A 23,474-nucleotide genomic window follows, 5' to 3' on the forward strand; every position below is an offset into this window, starting at 1 on the left:
ATGTACTAAAAAAAAAAAAAAAATGGGGGAGCAAACAATAAAAGAATAGAAAGAACTATTAAAAACCTAGATATATATCCCAATAAATGATCGGCATGTGGTAAAATATACAAAAACTTCGCGGTTAAATCACAAGCTCCACACAATGCTGTTGCACGTTCAGTTGCAACCACATCCTCAGCACCAGGAAGCGGTTGAAGAGCATGCTGTATCAATACTACAGCTATCTTTGTACTTCTTCCATCAAGGGCAGCTCTAAGAAAAATATTATAATTATTAAAAAATTAATGCTATATTTATAATACAACAATTAAATTGATTGCATTATTATATCTTGAGTAAGTTATATAAATAATTACCTTAAAGATTGTACTCTAGAGGCACACTCCATCTTTTTCTCATTCCATAAAGGATCATTCCAATCCAAATCATAAAATACAACAACTACAGAAGGAATATCATTGAGATATTTATTCATCCAATTTCTTTTTAAGATTCCTTTAGGTATGTACCATTCATATGAACTACGCTAAAGTATATAAAATAGTACATGTAAACAATGTAAATGTAATAGTACATAGTGTAAATGTAAAAATAATACATAGCAATGTCAAGCAAATAGTTTCCAATATTTAAGAGATATTCTTTCACGAACTTATCCCAGTAATCTGCTATCAAACAGATTATATACCTTTGGTTTAACAGTAGGAAATTCATGTGATAAACTCAATAGTTTAAACTGAACAGCTGCACAATCCGGTCTACGATTATTGCTAAATGCATCCCAAATAGAGCGGTGTACTGGATTTGTAATGTCTAATCCAGTCAAACCTATCAGAGCTAAAGGCTTAGCTGTCAATTCCGTTGGCAATTCAAACATTATGAAGCCTTTACTAGAAAAATAAATAATAATCATCAAGATTTGTTTCTTTTGATATTTTAATACATTATCTTCATTTTAGTATTAACGTCTTCTTTTATGATTTTTTGCAAATAATATAATATAATAATATCTGAATCTACTTACACAGATAAACTACATGGAATATGTCGCTAAAGAGTAAATTGCTTTATAATTAAACACCGTAATCAATGTTTATCAATATATATCATATTCACACACTTTGAACTTTGACAGGTAGATTATAAATTATCATCAGCAAGAAGTTGCGAGCAGCTGTCTTAGGTTAGGTAAGGTTAGGTTAGGTTTGGATACAGGAAGCGTGCCGAAACACGCAGTCGCATTAAAATATATATAAGGGCAAATAAGGGTTAATTTCGATTTTTTAATTTAATTTCATTGATAATCGAAATTTTCGATAAATATCACACTTGTAATACAATTAAAATTAATTATTCAATACATTATAATTTAAGACAATCGTTACATAAACATAACTTTACCATTACGGATGCATTATAAATATAATACGATGATTCGTGATAAGTACAAACATATATATATAATATAAGTATAGTTTTCTTTTTTGGTCCTAATAAACAATTATATATAATTATGCAATAACGCGACCCTCTAACATAAAAGCAGTAGCGTCTGACGATTGTAAATCTTCTTCCATTTTAGCTTCTTTAGTCGGGGACTCGGGGGAATTTAATTTGGTATGTTCTGGTGTTAATCGAACAGTAGTGCCGTGTCGACTGTAATCTTCGATTTCGCCTATCGGTTGATCAACATCTTGCATCGCATTTTCATTACATCTTCCCTGTTTTTTTTCGAAAAATTAAAAAGTTATATTATATCCGCCGTTATATGTTACAGAGAGAATTTTAATGTAAAAATGATAAAATATATAATGCTAGAAAATCAACCTATCAATTATCAATATTTCTTTAGTTATAAAAAAATTATGATGTGTATTAATTTATTTAATACAATCCCGAAATTCTTTTTTAAGGGCGTTATTTTCATAATTATTGCTTATTAAAAATCTAATTTGTTGATTTTTAATGTGATCTTAGAACGACAATTATCGCAGTTAACGAACTGAATGTGAAAATGTATGAACTCACTTGTAGAATTCGCAGTAATTCTCTTCGAAATTCTGTACTGCAAATGAGATATATAAGGATATAAATAGCATAATTGCTGAGTTCGATGATCGCTGAGCACACTCGAAAGGTTTGGTAAGCCAGATCGAGCGGGTGATGATTGATATATAGTATCGACATGAGACCTGGCGGAATTGTCGTGACAAAGAAGCACAAAATCATTGTTGTCGTCAGTATCGCCAAATGTTGCTCCTCTCTACAAAGAGAATGATCTTATGTATGATATTAGGGGAATATGATATATAGATATGAATTATATGAATCTTCTCAATTTTTCAAATTAAAATACAAAAAAGAATTATTTACAAATTATTACATACTTATATCCTCGATTGCGAGATAATAACGACGTGTCAGGTGCATTATTAGCACGAAACTTGTCCGTGGCAGCGTGGAATTGCCGATTTTGTGCGTTTAGTTGCAAAAACCTCTTAATGACCAAACTATTCAATACGATAAACAGAATCGACGGGCAAAATCGCACTATAATTTCCATTGTCCAAATATACATTTTCCATATCTTGCTCTGCGTGACGGACACGTTTTCGCGTAATGTGAAAAACATATCAGGTCCATCCTGTTCTGCATAAACAGTCCTCATAACTGATAACGGACTACTCATCTGTCAACGAAATAAAAAAAAAAATATATATATATATATATATATTGCAATCTATTTTATTACATATATAACTTTTTTTTTAATCTCGCTTTTTTTACCACGAAACCGATGATAAACGAAGACAGTATAAAGGTATTAACATTCTTGCGCGTGCTTCCGGTACGAATGCGTGCCGGAAAGAATACAAAAACGTATCGATCCACGATTAAACAGACCATGATGAAAACACTGGCAGCCGAAAAAGCATTCAGAACAACAAGCTCAAGATGAGCATAGTAAAAAGCTGACAAATAATTATTATTCATACCGTAACCCAATCTTAGTGCTGAAATATAAAAAGTATCATAACATTGTGTATTATATATAGTGCTGTATTCATTATTACACTGAGAGAAAAATTGTTTTTACCCAAACGAACATCGAATTAATACGTGCACGTAATTGTAGACATTGCCAATTAAAATTAGTTATAATCAAGTAATAATCTTAATCATTGTATATCGATCATCGTAATTGCTTTTAATTTATTCAATTGATTTGAATTTTATTTGGACGTGCGCAATCGCCGATTGTTGTTCGTTCGAGCAGTATATCTTTCTCAATATGCGTTGCAGAATCAAACTGTACAAACTGATTGTTATCCAAGATATTGTAACACCGATGTGAGCCAGAGCGAGTCCGCTGAGATACAAGTATGCGATTCCGCGAAACACCGGGCCGGACAGCACGATAAGGATTACCATATTACCGAAAACACCAATGGCTAATATAATTGGAACTATAATACCGTAAGAAGTCCATACTAAGGACGTTACACGGCTTCGTATAACGTCGTCCTCGACGGCCACATGTCCGATTATAGTAGAATTGTCCTCGCAACACAACTGCGTACTGGAAATACAAATAATTATTTCATTAAAATTTGCACATAACAATCACGAAAGAGAGAGAAGCGATATCTACAATATTATTATCATTGAAAATAAACTGTCGCGCATAGTCATTTTGAAACATATTGTTTTACTTTATAATAAAATTACCTTTGCACATTTAATTAATTTTACCAATTAATTGAGATAAATGCAACAACAACATACATACGGACGCATACACACGCATAATATGTTACCAATAAAAAAACGAAATAATTAATCAGCTGAATTAATGAGTGAATGAATTTTTTATTAACATCATAAAATATATACGAACCCGTCAATCACTCCTGTTAACATTGTAAAGTTTTAATGATTATTAATTATACGAATTAATGTGGTCGTTAAAGAGAACCTTGTATTATCGATTAAGTAATTTAAAACTTATTTCTTCTTCGATGTTTCACGTTTTTATCACATGCACATTATCGCCTGTTTCTCTTCCCTTAGCCAACGGCAAATCTACTTTCAATAAAGACATGATAGATTCTAATAGATTTACCTGCGACATATTCACCTCATGGGTCTTCAGAAAAATAGACACTGCGCAAACTCCGTCGAGCTGTGTATGGGGTTTATTTAAACACGCAGCAAACGATAGACTTAAACCTTTTATTAAATCAGGTCAAACTGCTTGAACAAATAATAAGGATCTATTATTAATTATTATCATGAATAAATATTTTTTATAGAGATATATTGTATGTATTACGCAATAAAGAAAAATTAGAATAGGAATTAATCAAAAGTTTGTGTATATTAAGCTAATGTGTGAATACACACATACATAATATTTCTTAATAATAGGATATGTGTGTTATTGCCATTTCTTTTTTTAATTTTGTGGTAATTTTAAAAAAGTTATTACTAGCTTTCCATAATCTTATTATTATTTTTTATGCTCTTATAAAAAAATAATTTATGCTTTTATAAATAATAATTATATGCTCTTATAAAATCTTATAAAAAAATGGTACGAATTTATTTTGGTTATAGATAATCCTGTTACAATTAATAATAATTAATAATAAAATTTATATTTAACAGATATGTACACATACATTAGAATAGTTTTGAATATATAGAAAAGAAAGTTTTGAATATATCTAACAGAGTATATCTGCTTTCTCTATTTTCTAAAAAAGCGACGTAGATTATAGATACATATATATATATATGATGTCCCATATCAACATTCAAAGGTGGGGATACAATATAAATTCAAAAAATAAACTAATCTATTCTAGTTTGAAAGTTTTCTATTATCATCGTGCGCGTGAAGAGCCACACAATGAAGCATCTTTGGATAGTTCGATTTATATGGTAATTATCTTCCTTTCTTCAATCGATTCATACATTATTCGAAAATGTTAGTCATAGTCTCTTCTTATTATATCTAGGATATGGAATATGGTTATTTCTATCGCTGTAATGACAACTGCCAAGAATACTAATCGGGTCCGATCACCTGTTGCGGATGCTATTTATTCCAATGATTTTGAGACAGATGTTACAACGATAAATTTAATAGACGATTTTCCAAAAAAGATTATTCCACCACCTGCCGGATTTGTGAAAACTGCGCATTCTTCATTTATTCCTGGAGAAAATGTGGAATATATACAGCCTTTAAAAGACAACATCGACAGCAATCCGTGTGCTCCAAAACAAGAAATATATATCGACGAAAATAAAGAATATTCTCCATATGTACGACAGTTAATTAACGAGGCCACGAATTTTGAAAGAGTTCGAATACATTCACAAAATCGTCAATCAGACGCTTTGAAGGAGCGATTAACATCAATGGCGAACATCGATAACGCGCGGTTAAATCTTGATATTAACAATCGCGGTGTCACGGAGAAATTATTGGAATTCGACGAAAATGTCGACGAGACAAACGCCCGTTATGAAAAGCAAACGATGGTATCATCATCAATGTCGAAGGATGTCCCCACAACGCCTGCGGTTAATTCCTTCGAGCAGAAAACACCGTCAGAGACATTTCTCTCGCTCGATCGCATTTCCACTCAACCGATCAATAAAAACACACCGACAAACAAGTCCGAAGCACCGAGGAACGACGGCGATATCAACGTATTTATTATCGTAAAAAAAAGCCCGTCGTTTTCGGAAAAGGCGCGAAAAAATAAGCAATTCGTGATTCGCAAAATAAATTCGCAGCCTATTCGCGAATCGCAAGAAGAGACGAATTGGAATCACCGGGAATTTCCGCTCATCGAAAATACAGCGGAGATCACTCGGATACCAAGAAGGGACGATCCTCTTCAAGCATCGACGCGTAATAAAAGAATGACTGCGCCTATCGTATCGCAAAAAGATGTCCTGAACAAAAACAGTGAGGAAGCAGAATATAAAAATAATACTACTGAAAAGAAAAACACAAAGCCGTCGTTGCAAAATAATCAATCTGAGGTGACAGTCGAAGAGAAAAGAAAAGGATCTACAAATGAAAATGCAACGAAGGATTCTGTAGACGCGATTATTGCAACTCTTTCGATGAAAAAAATCAAATTTCTGCCTAAATTTTTGCCCGTAAGATTTAAGCCACGTAAAGAAGAACGTAACTTTACGAGAGCCGGAAAATTTCAGAATCTCAATCGATTCTCCTCAAGTCATTTTCAACGCTTTTACGAAGCGAAAACAGATCTTTTATCGAAAATTAATAATATAACTGTAGTTAGAAAGATAAAATCGACGCGTTTTGAACTTCTCTCAAATGCCTCTCAGGCCTACTTGTCCAGGAAGAAAAAAGAAAAGACTTTAACAAATTCTGAGACAAGAGATCATGCATTAGACATTAAAATGTCTAACGCCAGTGCACTCAATGATTCTATAAGTGTCAATAAAAATGATTCGTACGATTATTCAGCACCGAATTTGCAGAATGCATCTCTCGCATCGAATAAAATTGCATCTCATTTAAATGTGACTTCACAGGAAATTGAAAAATCAATGCAGACGGAAGCAATGTATAACAATGACACAGCATCTTTGACATTTGAAAACAACTCGAAAATGTCATCGGAAGCGATCGTGCAAAAAATCACCGAGAATTTAAAGCAATTATCCGATATAAATAGAGGTATTAACATATATTATTATAACGTTATTTAACGAAAAACAGATCACTAATATATTCAATGATTTTTTTCAGATAATGCTCAGTAATATTTTACTACTGAATCGCCAATTGATAACCCAGCAATTGAATCGAAATAAAACCGAAACCGCGCGTCCTTCCGAGTCATCGAGTTTATCTGTAAACGCGGCAGATAAACAAATGTCGGATGCAAGGACATGACAGATTGACATCGCGAGCAAAATTTAGACACGAAAAGATAAAATAATTTATTAAAAATTGATTACTAAAAGTAATCGATTGATTAAATTCGATAATTATTACAATCGATAAGAGTGCAAGATATCGTGTCTTATTATAACTGTACTTTATTATTAAAGTTAATATAAAATAATTAAATATAAAGATTATATTAAAACTTCAGAAAATATTAAAAATATATAATTTTAAAAAAGAGAATATATTAGAGTATTATATTAGAAAATCTTACTTCTTCTAAAAGTTTTTAATAAATGAGTATAAAACTGCAATAATTTTTTCAAGTTGATCACACCGTGAGCGTGAGCGTCGAATCAGCTGTTCGGCCTTTTAGTTAGATTAAGTTTCCTGTAGAGGCGCCACGATACACTGTATGCATTTTGCATTTAGCAGAAATTGGTTAGATGTATCCTGAAGAAAAAAAGTATAAAGAAAATGTTACATTCCGATATTTATAATTTTGAAACGGAATATATAATATATAAAGAATATTTATACATTCTCTTGTATTATTTCAACAAGAAATGATTATTGACAATTTGTAAGTTGCCAATTTATAAATTTAACCATGTGTTGTGTACTCTTGTGCATATATAAGTTTCTCTTATTAATTTAATTAAAAACAATTAGATTTAAATTATATTTAGATATTATAAAAATTTTTGTATTTGTATCCATTTTAATGTTCCTTCTGAGAACTGTTGAGAGTTTAAATCAATTTTTAAAAAATTAATAAAAGGATATTAAAAATATCACTTAATCGAAAAAATTTATGAAGATACATATACATACACATTTCTATAAATAAAGAATACAATTAGAATTATACAATAACATTTTCTATTGCAGAGCTGATAACTGGAGAGAAGCAATTGACAAAAAATAATAGGCAAAAGTATCACTGATAAAATGTGTTACTTGCTTCAATGCTGTTTTCTTCGCCTTTATTTACAAAGGTGTCGTCGTATTATATCAAAAATTAAGTTAGGATATATCCTCTTTTTTTTTGGTATGATAGCACTGTTAGAATTTTTTGGAGCATTTGTACATCTATTTGAAGTCACGTATGATGAAAACTTTATATATCCATACGAAGGCAACATACATGAGTTTGTTAACGCATTGCGACGCAATGAAAAACCTGAAGTTGAGCCTATAAATGAATACAAATATGCTTTTGTGCTAAAACAGCCACAGAAATGTAAAGAAGATGTGGATCATACACTCCGTCTTGTATATATAATAAAATCTGCTATAGAGAACTTTGATAGAAGAACCGCTATACGTAATTCATGGGGAATAGAAAAAAGATTCTTTGATGTGCCAGCGAGGACTATTTTCCTAGTAGGTATGCATCCAAATGATAAAGAAATAGAAGCTAAGCTAAAGTTAGAAGCGACAATCTATAAAGATATTGTACAAGCAGATTTCATAGATTCATACTATAATAATACTATAAAAACAATGATGAGTTTTAAATGGTTAGTAAAATATTGTCCCAATTCAAAATTCTATATGTTTGTCGATGATGATATATATGTGTCAGTGAAAAATGTAGCAACATTTATCAGGAACCCAACTAATTATCCACTTTACTTAATGGAATCTAGGAAAGTATATAGTGCACACAAAAGAGAAATCAAACAGTCAGATCTAACGGATTATAAGGCTCTCAGTAATTTCAGTAATAAAAATGCAACATTTAATTTAAAAATAAATAAAATGCCTTTTAAAAGTTTTACTATTTATGAATCGATAAAAAATAATAGTCAGAAAAATAATGTATATAAGAAACAAAACGGACGAATTAATGAAAATTTTAAAACAGGAAATAGACAATCGTTTAAGCTAAATACATCTGTGTCAAATAGAACAAAGCGACAGCTTTTCGATTTTGAACTACCAGATGATATTAGGTTATTTGCAGGATTTGTATTTATGCGATCTGCACCACATCGACATAAATTCTCTAAATGGTATGTTTCATTGAAAGAATATCCATACCATTTATGGCCGCCGTATATCACAGCCGGTGCATATATTCTCTCTAGGGAAGCTCTTTTAGATTTATATTACACCAGTTTTTACACTAAACATTTTAGGTTTGATGATATTTTTCTAGGTTTAATAGCTAAAAAAGCCGATATATTACCATTTCATTGTGAAGAATTTCACTTTTATAAAAAAGCTTATACAAAATATAGTTACAAATATGTTATAACATCTCATGGATATGGAGATCCAAATGAACTTTTACAAGTATGGAATGAGCAGAAAGCTCTTGGAAATGCTTGAAAGAGTTTATAGATATCAAAACAAAAAATTTTATATAGTGTATTCTTTCATATAATTATGATTTTAACCTGAAAATGGAAAACTATGTTTAACAATAGTTTTTTTTGTGTAAAAATATCTTGATATAATTATTCATATACATATATATAGCAAATAGAATATATAAAATACTAGTTGTATAAAAATATTCAGTTTATTATACAAAATATTCCATAATTTTATTTCTAGAATAGAATTTATGCTATATAATCAGTCTTTATATACATATATATCCTGTAATAAAAAATTAAAATTATAATATTACACATTTATGCAATGCTTTTTAAATTAAACAATACTGCCAAAATGTAGTAGTACCTATAATTGTAATTATATTATAATAAATTATATTTGTTGCAAGTTTTCTTTACAACTGTAATTACTGCACAATTATAAATTTTATTCAACCATAGACTGATTAGTGTTATTCTTATATAAAACTGTCAAATAATATATGTATATTATGGTTAATAAATTTTGCTCAAGTTAAAAAAGTTATACCTTTCTAAGAGCCTGTGTATATTTACACAATTTTGTACTTTTTAATTAGTAACTGTACTTTTGTGATGACTGATAATTTAATAAATACATTTTCTATATAAATATATATGTATGGTCTCGTGTAAGTTCTTTTTATCAAATAATTTTTTTATTATTGATATTGTTTCTCAATTTTAGCTTTAACTAAAGTCTGATCCAGGCTTACAGCTTCTTTTTTTATCATATTAAGCAATAATTGTGAACTCTCCAAAATCTGTGGAAAAGCAAAAATATATTTAAATACAAAATATATAACTATAAAAGAGCAATATATATCAATTTTTAGCAAAAGATAAAAATATAATCTTTACCTTCATGTATGCTGTCTCAGTGTCAGCAATTGTTCTGTCATATTCATTTCTGACAGCGATTCTTTTTGCCAGACTATCATTCAAATGCGTAAGTTTACACGACATTTTCTCGATTTCACGTTGCAAATTATTCTTCTCTTCTTCTTGAGATACTATTTGAGATTGAAGCTCTGCTCGCCTTAGCTTCATCTCTTCTAAACCTACAAAAAAATTTTGTTATAGATATACGAACCTAATGGAATTAATTATTGAAACATTGAAATATTTATTCCATTCTTGAGGAAATTAAATTAGAGAAAGTTATAGCAAAATAAAATGATTTGAGATTTTTTATTCGACTGATAATAATAATTTTTAAACGGGATAAAAAATTACATTTAACGAGTTCCTGGTTATACGTTTGCAGAGCAGCTCCGTGTTGAGACATCATGAACCCTCCATTCGCAGAAAATTTCATAAAAAGTGTGTATAACGATGAAAAAGCTATCAAAAGTAGACAATGTTTACCAACAATTAGTTGTCAAATATTAATTTAAATGACCACACATACATAGACACAAATAGATTTTGACAGATCTTGTATGCGTTAATCGAGTGTAAAAAGTGCAAACTAGTGCAAATGAAATGAGCTGCGTTTTGATATGTCAGTGCTACCAGTGTTACAGAAATTCTATAGTTTACGTCACGTACACTATAGATTTTTAGTACTGACAGAGAGACTGTCTATAGTTTATGTCACGTACACTATAGATTTTTAGTACTGGCAGTGAATATCGGAACGCAGCCGTAGTAAAATGGGTTTGGTAAGATTATTTTATTCGCGACAACTGGCGACAACTGTAGATCATCATAAATATGTGGTGTCAAACTAACCATGCTGAGATATTTTAACCGCCGTAAGAATTAGGATATATAATCAAAAAATGGTCTCGATTATCAAAAATCAGTTGCTGAAACACTTGTCAAGGTATTATTTGCGTGTAATTGCAAATTAATTAACCTACAGTGCGACTTCGCATTTTTAATTGACACTGAAAATTACTTTCATAAGTCGTTCCATAAGTCACACGTCATATAAGCACTTTCTTATCTTTGAAACATTCGTCTTATCATTATTCACTTTACATTTTTTTCTTTATGCGTTCTACAATTATAATACCGAGTACATTCGCAAAACAGCTGAAAGTAATCGGGGAGAAAGTATTTTCTTTTTATGATTAAAAGAGCACTCTTGTCATATGCCATTGCAGATTTATTTTTGGCTTTTACTTGTCAATGAAAACCTCTTTTTTTTTGTGTATTTGTTGAAACAAAGCATATGACAGTTATATAATATATTCTTTATATAAAAATTCATATATTCTTATGTTAATATATATATCATCCAAATAATATATAGATTAATGCAGTTTGCTTTATTACATTTTTGCAAATAATAACAAATTATTATATTTTGCATGTGGAGCATTTATTTTATAAATATTGTAGGTTCACCAAGAATTTATCCGCTGATAAGATAAATTTAAGCACATTTAAGGGTGAAGGAGAACTGACAAACTTAGAACTTGATGAAATAGTCCTCACAGATTTATTAGAGCTGCCATCATGGTTAAGACTAACTAATGCTTGGTGTAATAAAGTTTCATTTCGCATTCAATGGACCAAACTAAAAAGCGTTCCTATCTTTTTGGTAAACAATAGTTTTATATACATATAAAAATATATTCAAAATTTTTACATATTATTTTTACTATTTATCATACTGCAAGTAATACAAATAAAGTATTATATTTATAGAGTTTGGATGAAGTTCATATAGATGTAGAAACATGCGAGGATTTGAGAAGCATGTTTTCCCCTCAGGGTATGTCATCATATGCAGGTCCTACAAAATATTCTTTTATACATAAAGTAATTGATGGAATAACAGTAGCTGTTAATACTGTACTGGTTACATTTAAAAGTCCTGCATTTATTGCTTCAGTCCAGGTATGATATTATAATGTATATTACAATGTATAACATAATATTTAACAAATAAGTAAATGTGTGTGAAGCAATAAGTTAAACACATAGAGATTTTGACATTGAAATTGACATTTACTTAAAATTGTTGTATTATTTAGATGAATCGGATTATGGTAGAATCAAAATCAGCAACATGGCAACGTTGTGACCTCAGAACCACTAGAGTGAAGGATCCTGATCGAGGGCAATTACTTATCTTTAAAGAGTTAGAATGGCAAACTGTTAGAATAGAAGCCCAAAGTACTAAGGATAAAAATTTGACACCACTTCGTTTACTAACAAATCAAGCAAGATGTCGAATAACAATAAAGAAGAGGATATCAGGTCTGTTAAAGTCATGCAAATACCCATTTTAATAAATATTATAAATTATTTACATTATTGCTAAATTAATTATCTTATTACAGATTGTTTTGTTATGGGCTCCAGACTAGTAATTATTCTGGATGATCTTTTGTGGGTGTTAACAGATTCACAATTGAAAGCTGCACTCCATTTTCTCGATTCTTTGGGTGGTCTTATAGAGAAGGCTACCATTCTTGAACGAAAAACAAAAGCTGCAAGGAAATTAGAGGTTTGCATAGCTTTATTAAAATTTTAATATATAAACAAATGTGATTTATTAATTTGTGTGTCATTCTTAATTTAAGGTTTTGCCAGAATATCAGGCACAAATATCTCAACAAAGCAGAACAAAGAATCAATACAATTCAGCGATATCAAAAATATTTACAAGATACGATGTTGTAGAAACATCATACCATTTTCTTTCACAGCGTATTGATCTTCACTTATGTGATGATGCTGGTGGTAAGTTTAAAAGAGATTTATACTTGTTTTCATGTGTTTGGCTATCTATTAAACATATTATTTTTTTATATTTTAAGTATTTATTATATATAATATGATTTTTACATTATATAATATTTACTTTTTATTGAAATAGGAGGTAGATCACTACATCCTGATCTGAAGGATGGTGGTGCATTACAAATTTCATTAGTTAAGTTTCAAATTGATTATTATCCATACCATCTGGCAATGGCAGATAGAAAGCATTGGGCCAAATATAAAGAGAATGCTACACCTCATAGTCAATGGTTGCAACAATCGTTAAGTTCGTTTCGAAGTCAGTTCATGGATCTTATAGATTCTGGTAGAACGCAACATTCTCCTCTAACAAGAAGCCAAGGAAATGTAACAGGTTTGTGCATACATATAGTGAATAGTTAATATATGGAATGTAATTGATATTGAAAACTGTATCATTCATTTCATTTTTCAACAGCTAGTGGTATGAAAGGCTCTGGAGAACATTTGGAGAAAAATAATCAATCGCAAAATCCGAATGTAACACCATCCGAGCAGAAGAAGTCTCAGCATCCTAGTGGTAATCCAGTGAAAAATTATGTCTTGGAGCAGCTTGCTAAACTAATGACGACGTGCATTATTATTAGGATCGACGATTTTACATTGTATAAAGTGACAACAACGTCGCGTAATCCAATACCGAAAGAATTTATCACAGGTATATTTACTCATATTTAATATCCATTCGAATTTTTTTTCTTTTTATTAAAAAGAATGACGTTTCTCAAACATCAAGCTTGTCAATAACCGTTTTATTTATGATAATTGTGTACAGCTCAAGCGAGGAAGAAGCATACACCAGGTATAACAGATTAGTAGTTTGTGTAAATGTAATGTATGAAGTTTCTAGCTAAACTCGATCTATTTTGATAAATAGTTTTATTTTTTACTCAATTTTTCATCCTTTTATATCATGTGTATTTTATGTTAAATGATTTAAAAATAATTTATAACTTGTTACATAATGTACAATGATATTAGAGAGAGATCAATGAAGAAAATATTGATATTACATATTAATATTATATTTGTAATTCGATTTTCTTTTTATTACAGAGAAATTATGCTATATGTTTTTTTTATAAATGATATTGTTGAATGCTGTTTTAATGCTTCGAGACTGAATTGTATTACAATAAAAGAGATTATTATGCATGAGAGACAGGCGAATCTTTAGATTGAAAAAAATTGTACTTTGATTATTTAGCTATATTTATTTAAATTAAATGTTTATTTAGGTGATCGTGATCGATTCAGTCTTCCAGAAGATGTAACAATACTTCATGCTGAGTTTACTTATTATTATTACCCAGGGGATATTACTTTTCCATGTAAGCAGATGATTTTTTTATAAAAATATATTTTTCTTCTTTTTAATATAACTTAATTATAAAATAATGTATAATTTTTTTATTTTAGTGCCACCACCAAAGTTTTATGTACAGCTTAACCCTATTCAAATAAACTTTGATGTCTGTTCATGCCTTTGGTTTAATTCTTTTGCATTGAATCTTCATCATTCTCTTATGGGAAAAAACAAGCAGCTGAGTTCTTCACGTTTAATATATTTTGATGTAAAGATAGAGGCTATACTTCCAAGAGTAAGTTAGGATGTATATATATTATATATATATATAATTAGTGTACTCAATATATATTATAAATATTATATCACATTCTTATTTTAGTAATATTAATATAAAAAATATATATTTTTAGATAGTTTTTGAAAGTCAGCAGGAGTATCCAAACCAAAAGGACAGACCGAAGTCTTTGCATATTCAAACTTCCAGGGCATCTATAACGAATGTTCGATCTATGGAAAGATCTTCGAGGACAGATTTGGCACAGTGCCTAAATGCGTTTCAGATGGGGCAAATGTTCTTTGGTGCAGAATTTCCCAGTAAATCAGGAGACTTCCACGTAGTAACAGATAAATTTTTAGCGCATTGCGGAGGTACGGTGTTTACGATTTCGTACATATCGATAATAAATATCTAGATCTCTCTCTTTTTCTTTTCCATTAATCCCTTTTTTTATATTCTAGGCACTGATAATATTAGGCAAATACCGCCCAATTTCAGTAGTAATTCCGTAAATGAATTGCTGCGTCAGCTGAGTAGAGAACTCTTGTGGACCGAGGCGAAGGATGTGTGGTGTTGCAATTTCGAGCCTGTGTGGGGAGATTTTTTTGGTGCGCGGGCCGTCGGCCAAAATCGACCCGTGCCGTTTCTAGACGCGTTTCCTTTGACATTGTGGTGTCATTTTACCGCAGGTTCATCGCCAACTGCGGAAAAGTCCTTGGGTGCCGATATTCATGGATTGGCGTACATAAGCAATCTGGTTAGCGTACAGATAAATCATTATCAATACTTGTTCTTACTCAGATTGTCGGAGATACTTTCCGAAATGGCTACATATCTGGCCGTAGACTCGAATAAGATTTTGAAAATCGAGAGCGGTGGATCGTTGATTATAGGCGCGTTGATACCACAAGTGGAGGTGACGTTTGTGATGCCATCGCATACACCCGGTAAGGAGAATTCCGGCGGCGATTTAGAATCCGTTGTGCCTGACTCGTCCAGCATAGCGGACGATCTCATCGGCTCGTCCACGGCCTGGCACATGGGTAATGTGAGCGCGCGTGTCGATTTTAGCGCCAAGAGAATGAACACGAGCAACGACGTGGAGACGCCTCAGAGCGAGGCGTCGTCGATGTTGTCAATGGATTATTCGCATCCTGTTCCAACATCACAACCAGTCGTCACTTTTAAGCAAAACGGCACGAAAAAAGGCGATCAGGAGAATCCGGCTAATCCTGCGATGTGGTGCATTCCCGAGAGTAGCGGATCACAATCTACGGTTGGCGGTACGAGTGACGAAAAGAAACATGCGGTTGAAGCTACGCATAATAAACACAGCAAGTCGGATTCGATCTCGAACACGCCCTTCATTCCGAATAATTTCAACGTCAATCTCTCGTCTATGAAAAAAGGATTCAGCAACTTAATGACATCAATTGACTCGGCTTTGAAGGCTTCCCCGGAAGACGGTAGTAGCGATACGATGTCCATGAGAAGTGACGTTAGCTCGGATAGCGAGAATTATGTTTTGGTGAACCTTCAGGATCAAGGAAAGATCGACGCGGTATTCGGCATCGATAGCACGATTAGGATTACAGCAGTAGAAGAAGCAACTGAAGTGATAGAAGAAACGCCTGACACGCAAAGTGAAAAATCTATGGACAGTGTATGCAAAAGAAAAGATATAGTAAGTATATCATAAACAACGTTGCGTACATGCACAAATCACTTCATGATTATTAAAGATGGTAAAAATATATAAAATCTTTCTGTTTGTTATCCATAGGTTTCCATGGTAACATTTAAACTATCAAAAGTCGAATTTTTACAACAGTCCTGCGGTTATTCATCTGTCATTAAAGTTCAAGTTTCTAACATCGACAATGATGAGTGTTCGTCTATACCCTGGGATGAATTTCAGGTAAGCCAGATTTATCTTAATCGAAACAATATAAAAAATATATATATATATATTTGTTACGCTGTTATTATACAATTACGCTCTTTTTAAATAAACAAAGTTTATTATTAATTGTATTGCTGCAAAAAAAATTTATTCTCTTCTTTCTTTTACTATGGAATTTCTATTATTTTTACACAATATAACAATATTATTACGTCAAATATTACAAATCTAGAAAATAAAGTTTATTTGACATCTATATGTGAATTTAAAATATATATTTCAAATAAAAAATTATATACATATTCACATATAAAATCTTACATTTGGAACAACTTAATAATCTTTTCAACACTAGTATAATGACTTTTCCACATAATTATGTTACTACAATTATGAAAAAACGCATTGAAACTATATATAACTTTGTGATTATAAATCATAGTATATAAACCTTTCCATTTAGAGTATATATTCGAAATAGCGACTTGTGCATAAGAGTTACTAATACTCGAGTAGTTTTGCAGTAATTTGCTCATTGTTTTTATATTACAACCAGTTGATATTATTATTATAAATATATATTTATACGATTTTTGTCTCTTAACTTTTTTGCATGCCTCTCCTGCGTCTCTCCTTCTCTTGTGAATGTTTTTATGTGGCACTTGTGGCAGGTCAAGAGAAAGGTATTGGGCAAAACCATTCATACATTTATTAATCTTAAACACTATTAAAAAATGCATGCGTCGATATTGAGCCACATCATACATACGCACACACATACACACATTTTATTGTTATTATTACACTATTGATAGATTTCTCATAGAATTAATGCAAAACTTTAAAAATGTTGTAATATATTAAAATAATAATTATTATTATTACACATATTTGCCATATATTATTATTAATAGACGTAAATTTTCTATATAAAGAAAGCCGACCAGACAGATATATATTTAAGTAGTAATTAATGATATGTTTAAATGTATGATTGTATATGATAGTCACATGGTAATCTTTCTTTTGCAACATTGCTTTATTAAAATAGGGCAAAGGCATCAAATATTTCTGCTTTTATTTTTTTACATTTGTTTAACAAAGTAATTTTAAGATTACTTTGTCAAAAGATTATGTATTATTTATTGTTAAATATTAAAGAACTTACTAACCAGTGCGATTTTTGCTTTTAATTCTTCTATGATTTCCAGACACAGAACAATTGACATAAATACGATTTTGAAATTGTTAATTAATTAGATTGTAGTGGCAATATATGGCATGTGATATTGATTTTTGACTTTTAGAAACTAGTGATGAGATTGCATTATTTACAATATTTACAATAAGCATAAATGGCAACATACTGGAAACATGCATCATTTCATTTGCTTCATATATTGCTATAAATGAGACTATATTAAAATAATGTTTCACATATTAAACACTATGTAATATTGCTTTTGTGCATCTATATGCTTTTGCATCTGAATGATATTTTTTGCTTTATGCTAAATCTTAATTCACAAAGTGTGCTTTAGCATATGTAATATCTTATTATCACATTTTATAATGTGTCCATTCCATAACTAACAAATTTAATAATTACATTTTTAATTATGTACTGTCAAATTACAATCAACTTTTGTGATCTACAATTAATATTCATAAAGATATTCAGTTAGAATACAAATCATATTTTTAATTAGTCTAATTTTGCAATACGGTATTATAACTTGAATATAATAACGTAAGGTCAATATATAGAAACATAGAGATATTTTATTAACTGTATGTTATATAATTTCAAGATCCATCTAAATTTAATATTATTTATGCCATTCTGTTTGATAGACCAAGTTCAGTTCGCGATCTCGAGGCTGGGTAGAATTACCATCTGATTCAGACTGCAGATCGCGCATTAAATTACGTTTGAATCATAATTTAAAAGATGCGGACGATTCTCACAGACTTTGGAATGCCAGCCAGAAGATTACTAACGACAGTGATAGGCAAGCACATCAAGATCGCGTTAAATTGCCCGAACAGGACACATCCCGTACATCTGGCATCGACGTGCATGACAAAGAGAGCATTATGAATTTATTCGAGGACAAATTAGACATGAAAGTCGCTAACATAGCGATGGCGTTATCGATGAGCTCGGTGACGGGTCTAGCGGATTTGGCAGAGGACGAAATTATACCTAAACCGATTCCCATGCAGGTAGATATTGTTCGCAATATATTGTCGCGGATGTAATCTCCTCTTTTGTTCGAAATATATAATTTCGATTTATTCTCACAAGCGTGCATTTTATTATATTTCAGATATTCTTGGAAAATATATCGTTACGTTTGAATGAAGATCGTCCGCCAAATAACATAACTTCCCCGGGTCCGATTCCGATAGATTTGAATATTTCCAAACTTAGAATAGCGCGGGACATGAGCGGTGCGTTTCACATCGAACCAGTCGGTAAGTAACACTATTGTTTAAGCCAGTTGTATCCATCTGTTTCTGCCACTTGCCAGTTAACTTTTTTGAGTTGACTTTTTCTTTTCCGATCTTCATGTGATCTTAATCTTGATTTTGTCGTTTCTGTGCGCCTGTAAATACGTATACCTGTAATTTGGTATTATATGTAGATTTTTACATTGCGCAAGTGGCAGATTTATGATTTGAAAGTAATTAACATTACATATTGCATAATTGTTCTGTGCACCCAGGCGGCCTTTCTAATGTGAGCATTGATATAACACATGTAGACAAGTAGTTTTAGTTTCTTGCTGCTTATTATTGCACAAGCTTAAAATGATATTATATTATTTGATACATGCATAATCTTTATGTTACAGAATCTTTATAAATTCTGTTTTTTTTACAAAAAAGTTTAGGCTTTTTATAAAACGCTGACTTGTAAAGATTCGGCGTTTTAAAAAAAGATTTTTGTAAAAAGACTGTATTTTATGGAAAACCCGCAGTATATATATGTAGATAGAATATTCTAGATATGGATTTAAGTAAGCATGAATTATAATCTTATTTATTCATATAAAAGAAAAATTTGTTAGTTTAGTAACATTAATTATATTTATTCATTCTACTCTTTATTACCCTTTATTACCTTATTATTCTATATTTTATACATTATTTATTAGACTTGTATAAAGATATGCTTGAAAATTTGGGAATTAATAGCAGGAAATATTTTTTTAATAAATTTTCTTAACCGCTGTTTTCTTTATGATTACAAATTATTAATTCATCAAACTGCATCTTGATTGTCTTATATAGATAGTTATAAAATATTGACATTATATTCTTTAATTATAAAAAATAAAGGGCAATATAGTTAATTTTTTTCATACAACTTTATATAAGAACATTTATTATAATTATATTATTATATTATATACACTCTTTTTTAAAATTATCTATTGTCATAAGTATTTCTATCTTAGTTAACACTATTTATAGTATGTTTAAATTAATCTTATATAATTCGTCAAATTATCTTTAAATTTTAGCTAGTTTATATTTATTATAAATTATATATATACACATATATATGACATGGATGTGACATATATTTTAGTATGGCCACTATTTCTGATTATTACATCTACTAAAAGAAGCTAAACGCTGTCGTATTTGTATGTTTCTGTTTAAAATTATATAATATAATTTTCATCCAGTAGGTAAAATAATAATTTTCTTGTGATTTTAGTAACTACGATGGAGGAGAACCGTTCAAATATGATGTTATCGAGTAATAACAGTCACACGCTTAAGAATATAGAGTGTGAGAGGGAATTGAATGTTCTGAGACAATCTAGTAGACAACTGAAATTGGATAACGAGGAATTGAGACGTCGTATGGGAGCTCTGGAAAGATTATCGGAAGAAAACGCGATATTAATGCGCGCGAAAGAGGAATCGGACATAATAAGATCTCGTTTGAGTGTTGCAGAAGACAATATCGCGAGTCTTCTGGAAGAAAAGAAAATCTTACATGAAACTATTACTGAGCTGCGTAATCAAAAACTGGAGGGTTCTGGAGGTAGTAATAGAGCTTCGTGGTCTATTAAGAGATAGCATACCAGTTGTTTTGATTGCTCCAAATGTTGCAGCTCTACCAAGTCTTAATCACTTGCACTTTCTATATTCTGCAATATATTTATGCAGATATTTTTGTTGATGAACTTAGGATAATCTTATGTAAAACAAAAAATTTTACATTTCTTTATAAATAAAAAGATTTATATTTATGAGGTTTCAACTTTACATATAGATTAACAAGAATTAGAGTGATTTTAATTTTTCTGAAAACGCTATGACTGTCTATAACTGTTTTCAGAAATACGTTATTCTTGTCTACCGTAATTACGCTAGTAACTGCCGTTTAGCTCCTTTGCTTAAACTTTAAAACACAGTGATAAGAATCGTATAGATGCGCATGTGACGCATATACGAACTTAAATGGAAAATATAAATTTTCTTATCATGATTGTAACAAGGCGATAATAAATTGTAATATTAATATGTTTTTGTTTGACTGTTAAATTAGTAATTCATGTATGGTATGAATTTTTGATAAATCGCCTGCGTGTCTGTTATTTATGGATAGCACAGCTGAAAATTGCATATGACTGCATATATATATATATTATATTATACATATAAATTTTATTATGTATTTATGTGTGCTTATATGTGAGATATACATATCCTTCTGAGAGCAAAGTAATAATTTTAAAGTAACAAAGATCTAAGTAAATGAGGAAAATGATTTGTTTATAAATCCAGATTGAAACTAGATTGATAAAGAAATCTGCTAGACATCTCTTTATGTTTTCCAATATAATAATTGAAACCGATTTGTACAATTTACCTTTTGTAGTATACTTGTGCACCATATTTGTGTTAGAATTTCAAAAGGATATGTATGTATATGTACATATAGTGAGAAAGCAAAGTGCGCTAGTCAGTATATCGCAATTATGTATTCATTGATTAATTTTACGATCTGTTATATTTTGACATTCTTATGATGTTATATAAATGGGAATTGTAAGAATGTATTGTGAAACATAATGATTTAAAACAGATGATTGTAATTTAGTAATATATACTAGTTGAGCCTACAGATAGACTTTAAATGAGAATTGTGACCTGGTATCGCATTATATCATATACATAATTTTGTATTGACTAATTTAACAATTTTCATCAAATGATGAAAATTACAAGTAATAATGATAAAGATGATGTATGAAGCGTTCCAATAAGACTGTGTAAAATTCGGAAATGTTGGTCTATAGTCCGTAATAGTCGCATTAGGGTTCTTGAGGTAATTTGTATAAACATTAGAAACGATGAATTAACTTGATAAATTTTTAATGAAAAGGAATTGTGAAATATGACGAATTGCAAAGTATATTTAACATGTTTTTAGTTCACAATTGGTTCAATTGATAGTTTTTTCAGAATTTGATTTTAATAGATTTAGTTTCAACGGGTTGCTGGTCAATCTTACATAAATGAAAAGTATTTTTTGATGATTACGAGAATATATACAATTGAAATTTGTTTCATAATGTAGACTTCTGTGCTCTTACTAACATCTGTAATATAGATATGAACTTCCATTATTTAGATGCAACTTCGAACAATGCGTTTTCTCGACAAATATTTTCTAATAAATACAACCTAATAGAAATATCGCGATCGTACAAGGTATGGTGTGTTTACATGATAATACAATTATTTGAAATGATAAAACACAATCATCTAATATATGACTAGTAAACGCAATGTTTGAAGATAGCATGACATAAGTAAGTTTTAGAAGAAGATAAAAAGTGAAAGAGTTGCAGTTTTTGTTAGTTTCAGATACAGATAAGCTTTTTATAATGCACATATCATACTTATAATGAAGGTTTTGCTTATATAACACATTTATATAGTTCGATAATATTTTGCAAAAACATAATTTTTATTGCAATTTAATTATATCAATGTCTCTCTTGTTTTTCAAGTCTGATTTAAATCAACTTCCTAAGGTTTGCTTATATAGTTCCTTTCCTGGAAAGCTAATATTTATACCAAATGCTTTTGTGTATTAGAGAATGAAAGTAAAATTATCTCCCTTTAATCTTTAGATTCAGTTTTTTTTTAAATAAATATATTTCTAATATAATGGGAGTGTATATATATTTCATATATTATATTTTTTATATATATTATATAATATTGATGTATATTTTAAATATAAGTAAGGGATTGCTTTTCTCTTCCATCTTCTTACACAGCCACATATAAAAGTTTTAATAATAAATACCAAATATGTATAGCCAATAATAAGAAGATTTGCATATATAATCTTGCTATCCAATTAACAGCAAACATTATGTGTAACTGTATCGAGTAAAATTGATTAATATGAACCTGACTTCTTTCTTTTTATATGTTTTTAAGTACTTATTTACATATATCTTATGTATTTTATTAGATCAATAACACAAACTTTAGGAAGTTGAAAATGATTAATTAATAATGCAATGTAAATGATAATATCACAATTCAATATAGAATGTGTTATAGTTTGTAATTATTTAGGGTTTATAAGATATACATTTAAGTTTTACACGCGATTGTTATCTTGATAAAAATAATATTCTTGTATTAACTGTTTTATAATTTTTTGTTAACGCGTGTGTTAACTTTATTTTAATTACGCAAGTATATAGTATTTTGGATTGATATATTTTCAAGATTAACATTGTCAGCTGACAAGATTTTTTTAGACATGCTTATTTCTATAACACATAACTTTATAATAGTTACTCTAGTTAGTAAGATTTCAAAAATTTGTTGCATATAAATACATATATATATATAAATTATATATA

General features: G+C 30.0%; 6 protein-coding genes across 11 annotated transcripts in view; 3 read left to right on the forward strand and 3 right to left on the reverse strand.

Annotated features, from left to right (window-relative positions):
- Positions 1-1,186, reverse strand: part of LOC115241688 (trafficking protein particle complex subunit 11) — a 6,608-nt gene extending 5,422 nt beyond the window's left edge. The window contains exons 1-4 of the mRNA XM_029817567.1: positions 1,028-1,186; positions 692-893; positions 360-529; positions 67-255 (exon numbers count right to left, since the gene is read on the reverse strand). Of these exons, the coding sequence (XP_029673427.1) occupies positions 67-255; positions 360-529; positions 692-880 (548 nt within the window). The 5' untranslated portion in view covers positions 881-893; positions 1,028-1,186. The remainder of the gene's footprint in view (positions 1-66; positions 256-359; positions 530-691; positions 894-1,027) is intronic.
- Positions 1,187-1,266: 80 nt separating this feature from the next.
- On the reverse strand, positions 1,267-4,144 carry LOC115241694 (probable G-protein coupled receptor B0563.6). Of its 2 annotated transcripts, XM_029817575.1 has the most exons (7): positions 3,902-4,120; positions 3,480-3,583; positions 3,324-3,373; positions 2,791-3,017; positions 2,391-2,692; positions 2,032-2,266; positions 1,267-1,724 (listed from the first exon to the last, which is right to left on the reverse strand). In XM_029817575.1, the coding sequence occupies exons 2-7, from the start codon at positions 3,491-3,493 to the stop codon at positions 1,515-1,517; spliced, it is 1,038 nt and encodes a 345-aa protein (XP_029673435.1). In that variant the 5' UTR covers positions 3,494-3,583; positions 3,902-4,120; the 3' UTR covers positions 1,267-1,514. The 2 variants fall into 2 exon arrangements, with proteins under 2 accessions (XP_029673435.1, XP_029673434.1); XM_029817574.1 differs by having other exon boundaries at positions 3,324-3,583; positions 3,902-4,144.
- A 532-nt stretch (positions 4,145-4,676) lies between these two features.
- LOC115241689 lies at positions 4,677-7,094 on the forward strand. Its single transcript, XM_029817568.1, has 3 exons — positions 4,677-4,947; positions 5,025-6,733; positions 6,806-7,094. Exons 1-3 carry the CDS (start codon positions 4,916-4,918, stop codon positions 6,817-6,819), a joined length of 1,755 nt encoding a protein of 584 aa, XP_029673428.1. The 5' UTR covers positions 4,677-4,915; the 3' UTR covers positions 6,820-7,094.
- Positions 7,095-7,327: 233 nt separating this feature from the next.
- Positions 7,328-9,807, forward strand: LOC115241693 (beta-1,3-galactosyltransferase brn). The gene is made up of 2 exons (XM_029817573.1): positions 7,328-7,529; positions 7,838-9,807. The coding sequence occupies exon 2, from the start codon at positions 7,898-7,900 to the stop codon at positions 9,281-9,283; it is 1,386 nt and encodes a 461-aa protein (XP_029673433.1). The 5' UTR covers positions 7,328-7,529; positions 7,838-7,897; the 3' UTR covers positions 9,284-9,807.
- A 151-nt stretch (positions 9,808-9,958) lies between these two features.
- On the reverse strand, positions 9,959-10,809 carry LOC115241697 (Sjoegren syndrome nuclear autoantigen 1 homolog). The gene is made up of 3 exons (XM_029817582.1): positions 10,549-10,809; positions 10,174-10,373; positions 9,959-10,076 (listed from the first exon to the last, which is right to left on the reverse strand). The coding sequence occupies exons 1-3, from the start codon at positions 10,628-10,630 to the stop codon at positions 9,975-9,977; spliced, it is 384 nt and encodes a 127-aa protein (XP_029673442.1). The 5' UTR covers positions 10,631-10,809; the 3' UTR covers positions 9,959-9,974.
- A 158-nt stretch (positions 10,810-10,967) lies between these two features.
- Positions 10,968-22,936, forward strand: LOC115241687 (UHRF1-binding protein 1-like). 5 transcript variants are annotated; one of them, XR_003884950.1, is made up of 18 exons: positions 10,972-11,140; positions 11,662-11,863; positions 11,971-12,162; positions 12,300-12,525; positions 12,609-12,775; positions 12,852-13,011; positions 13,148-13,405; positions 13,490-13,729; positions 13,847-13,873; positions 14,310-14,402; positions 14,491-14,672; positions 14,791-15,028; positions 15,119-16,341; positions 16,441-16,575; positions 18,415-18,786; positions 18,891-19,038; positions 19,419-19,583; positions 20,291-20,403. XR_003884950.1 is itself a non-coding variant. In XM_029817564.1 (18 exons), the coding sequence occupies exons 1-18, from the start codon at positions 11,097-11,099 to the stop codon at positions 20,291-20,293; spliced, it is 3,924 nt and encodes a 1,307-aa protein (XP_029673424.1). In that variant the 5' UTR covers positions 10,972-11,096; the 3' UTR covers positions 20,294-20,415. The 5 variants fall into 5 exon arrangements, 4 of the variants coding, with proteins under 4 accessions (XP_029673426.1, XP_029673424.1, XP_029673422.1 ...); XM_029817564.1 differs by lacking the exon at positions 19,419-19,583 and adding an exon at positions 19,290-19,303 and having other exon boundaries at positions 20,291-20,415; XM_029817562.1 differs by lacking the exon at positions 19,419-19,583 and having other exon boundaries at positions 20,291-22,936.
- Positions 22,937-23,474: the final 538 nt, after the last annotated feature.

The sequence above is a fragment of the Formica exsecta genome, unplaced genomic scaffold (assembly GCF_003651465.1).
Source record: "Formica exsecta isolate Colony F162 unplaced genomic scaffold, ASM365146v1 scaffold504, whole genome shotgun sequence".
NCBI classification, from domain to species: Eukaryota; Metazoa; Arthropoda; class Insecta; order Hymenoptera; family Formicidae; genus Formica; species Formica exsecta.

Bases quoted from the DNA above. Each gene is read 5' to 3' on its own strand.
- LOC115241697 (XM_029817582.1), bottom strand. From the start codon at position 10,630: ATGAAATTTTCTGCGAATGGAGGGTTCATGATGTCTCAACACGGAGCT. The intron at 10,374-10,548 runs GTAATTTTTTAT...ATTTTTTTGTAG, and splicing joins TAACCAGGAACTCGTTAAAT to GTTTAGAAGAGATGAAGCTA. The intron at 10,077-10,173 runs GTAAAGATTATA...GCTTTTCCACAG, and splicing joins CTGAGACAGCATACATGAAG to ATTTTGGAGAGTTCACAATT.
- LOC115241693 (XM_029817573.1), top strand. From the start codon at position 7,898: ATGTGTTACTTGCTTCAATGCTGTTTTCTTCGCCTTTATTTACAAAGG.
- LOC115241687 (XM_029817562.1), top strand. From the start codon at position 11,097: ATGGTCTCGATTATCAAAAATCAGTTGCTGAAACACTTGTCAAG. The intron at 13,406-13,489 runs GTTTGTGCATAC...ATTTTTCAACAG, and splicing joins AAGCCAAGGAAATGTAACAG to CTAGTGGTATGAAAGGCTCT. The intron at 13,874-14,309 runs GTATAACAGATT...ATGTTTATTTAG, and splicing joins GAGGAAGAAGCATACACCAG to GTGATCGTGATCGATTCAGT.
- LOC115241689 (XM_029817568.1), top strand. From the start codon at position 4,916: ATGAAGCATCTTTGGATAGTTCGATTTATATG. The intron at 4,948-5,024 runs GTAATTATCTTC...TATTATATCTAG, and splicing joins TGGATAGTTCGATTTATATG to GATATGGAATATGGTTATTT.
- LOC115241694 (XM_029817574.1), bottom strand. From the start codon at position 3,924: ATGTTAACAGGAGTGATTGACGG. The intron at 2,693-2,790 runs GTAAAAAAAGCG...TTTCGTTGACAG, and splicing joins CGTTTATCATCGGTTTCGTG to ATGAGTAGTCCGTTATCAGT. The intron at 1,725-2,031 runs GTGAGTTCATAC...GAAAAAAAACAG, and splicing joins AATTACTGCGAATTCTACAA to GGAAGATGTAATGAAAATGC.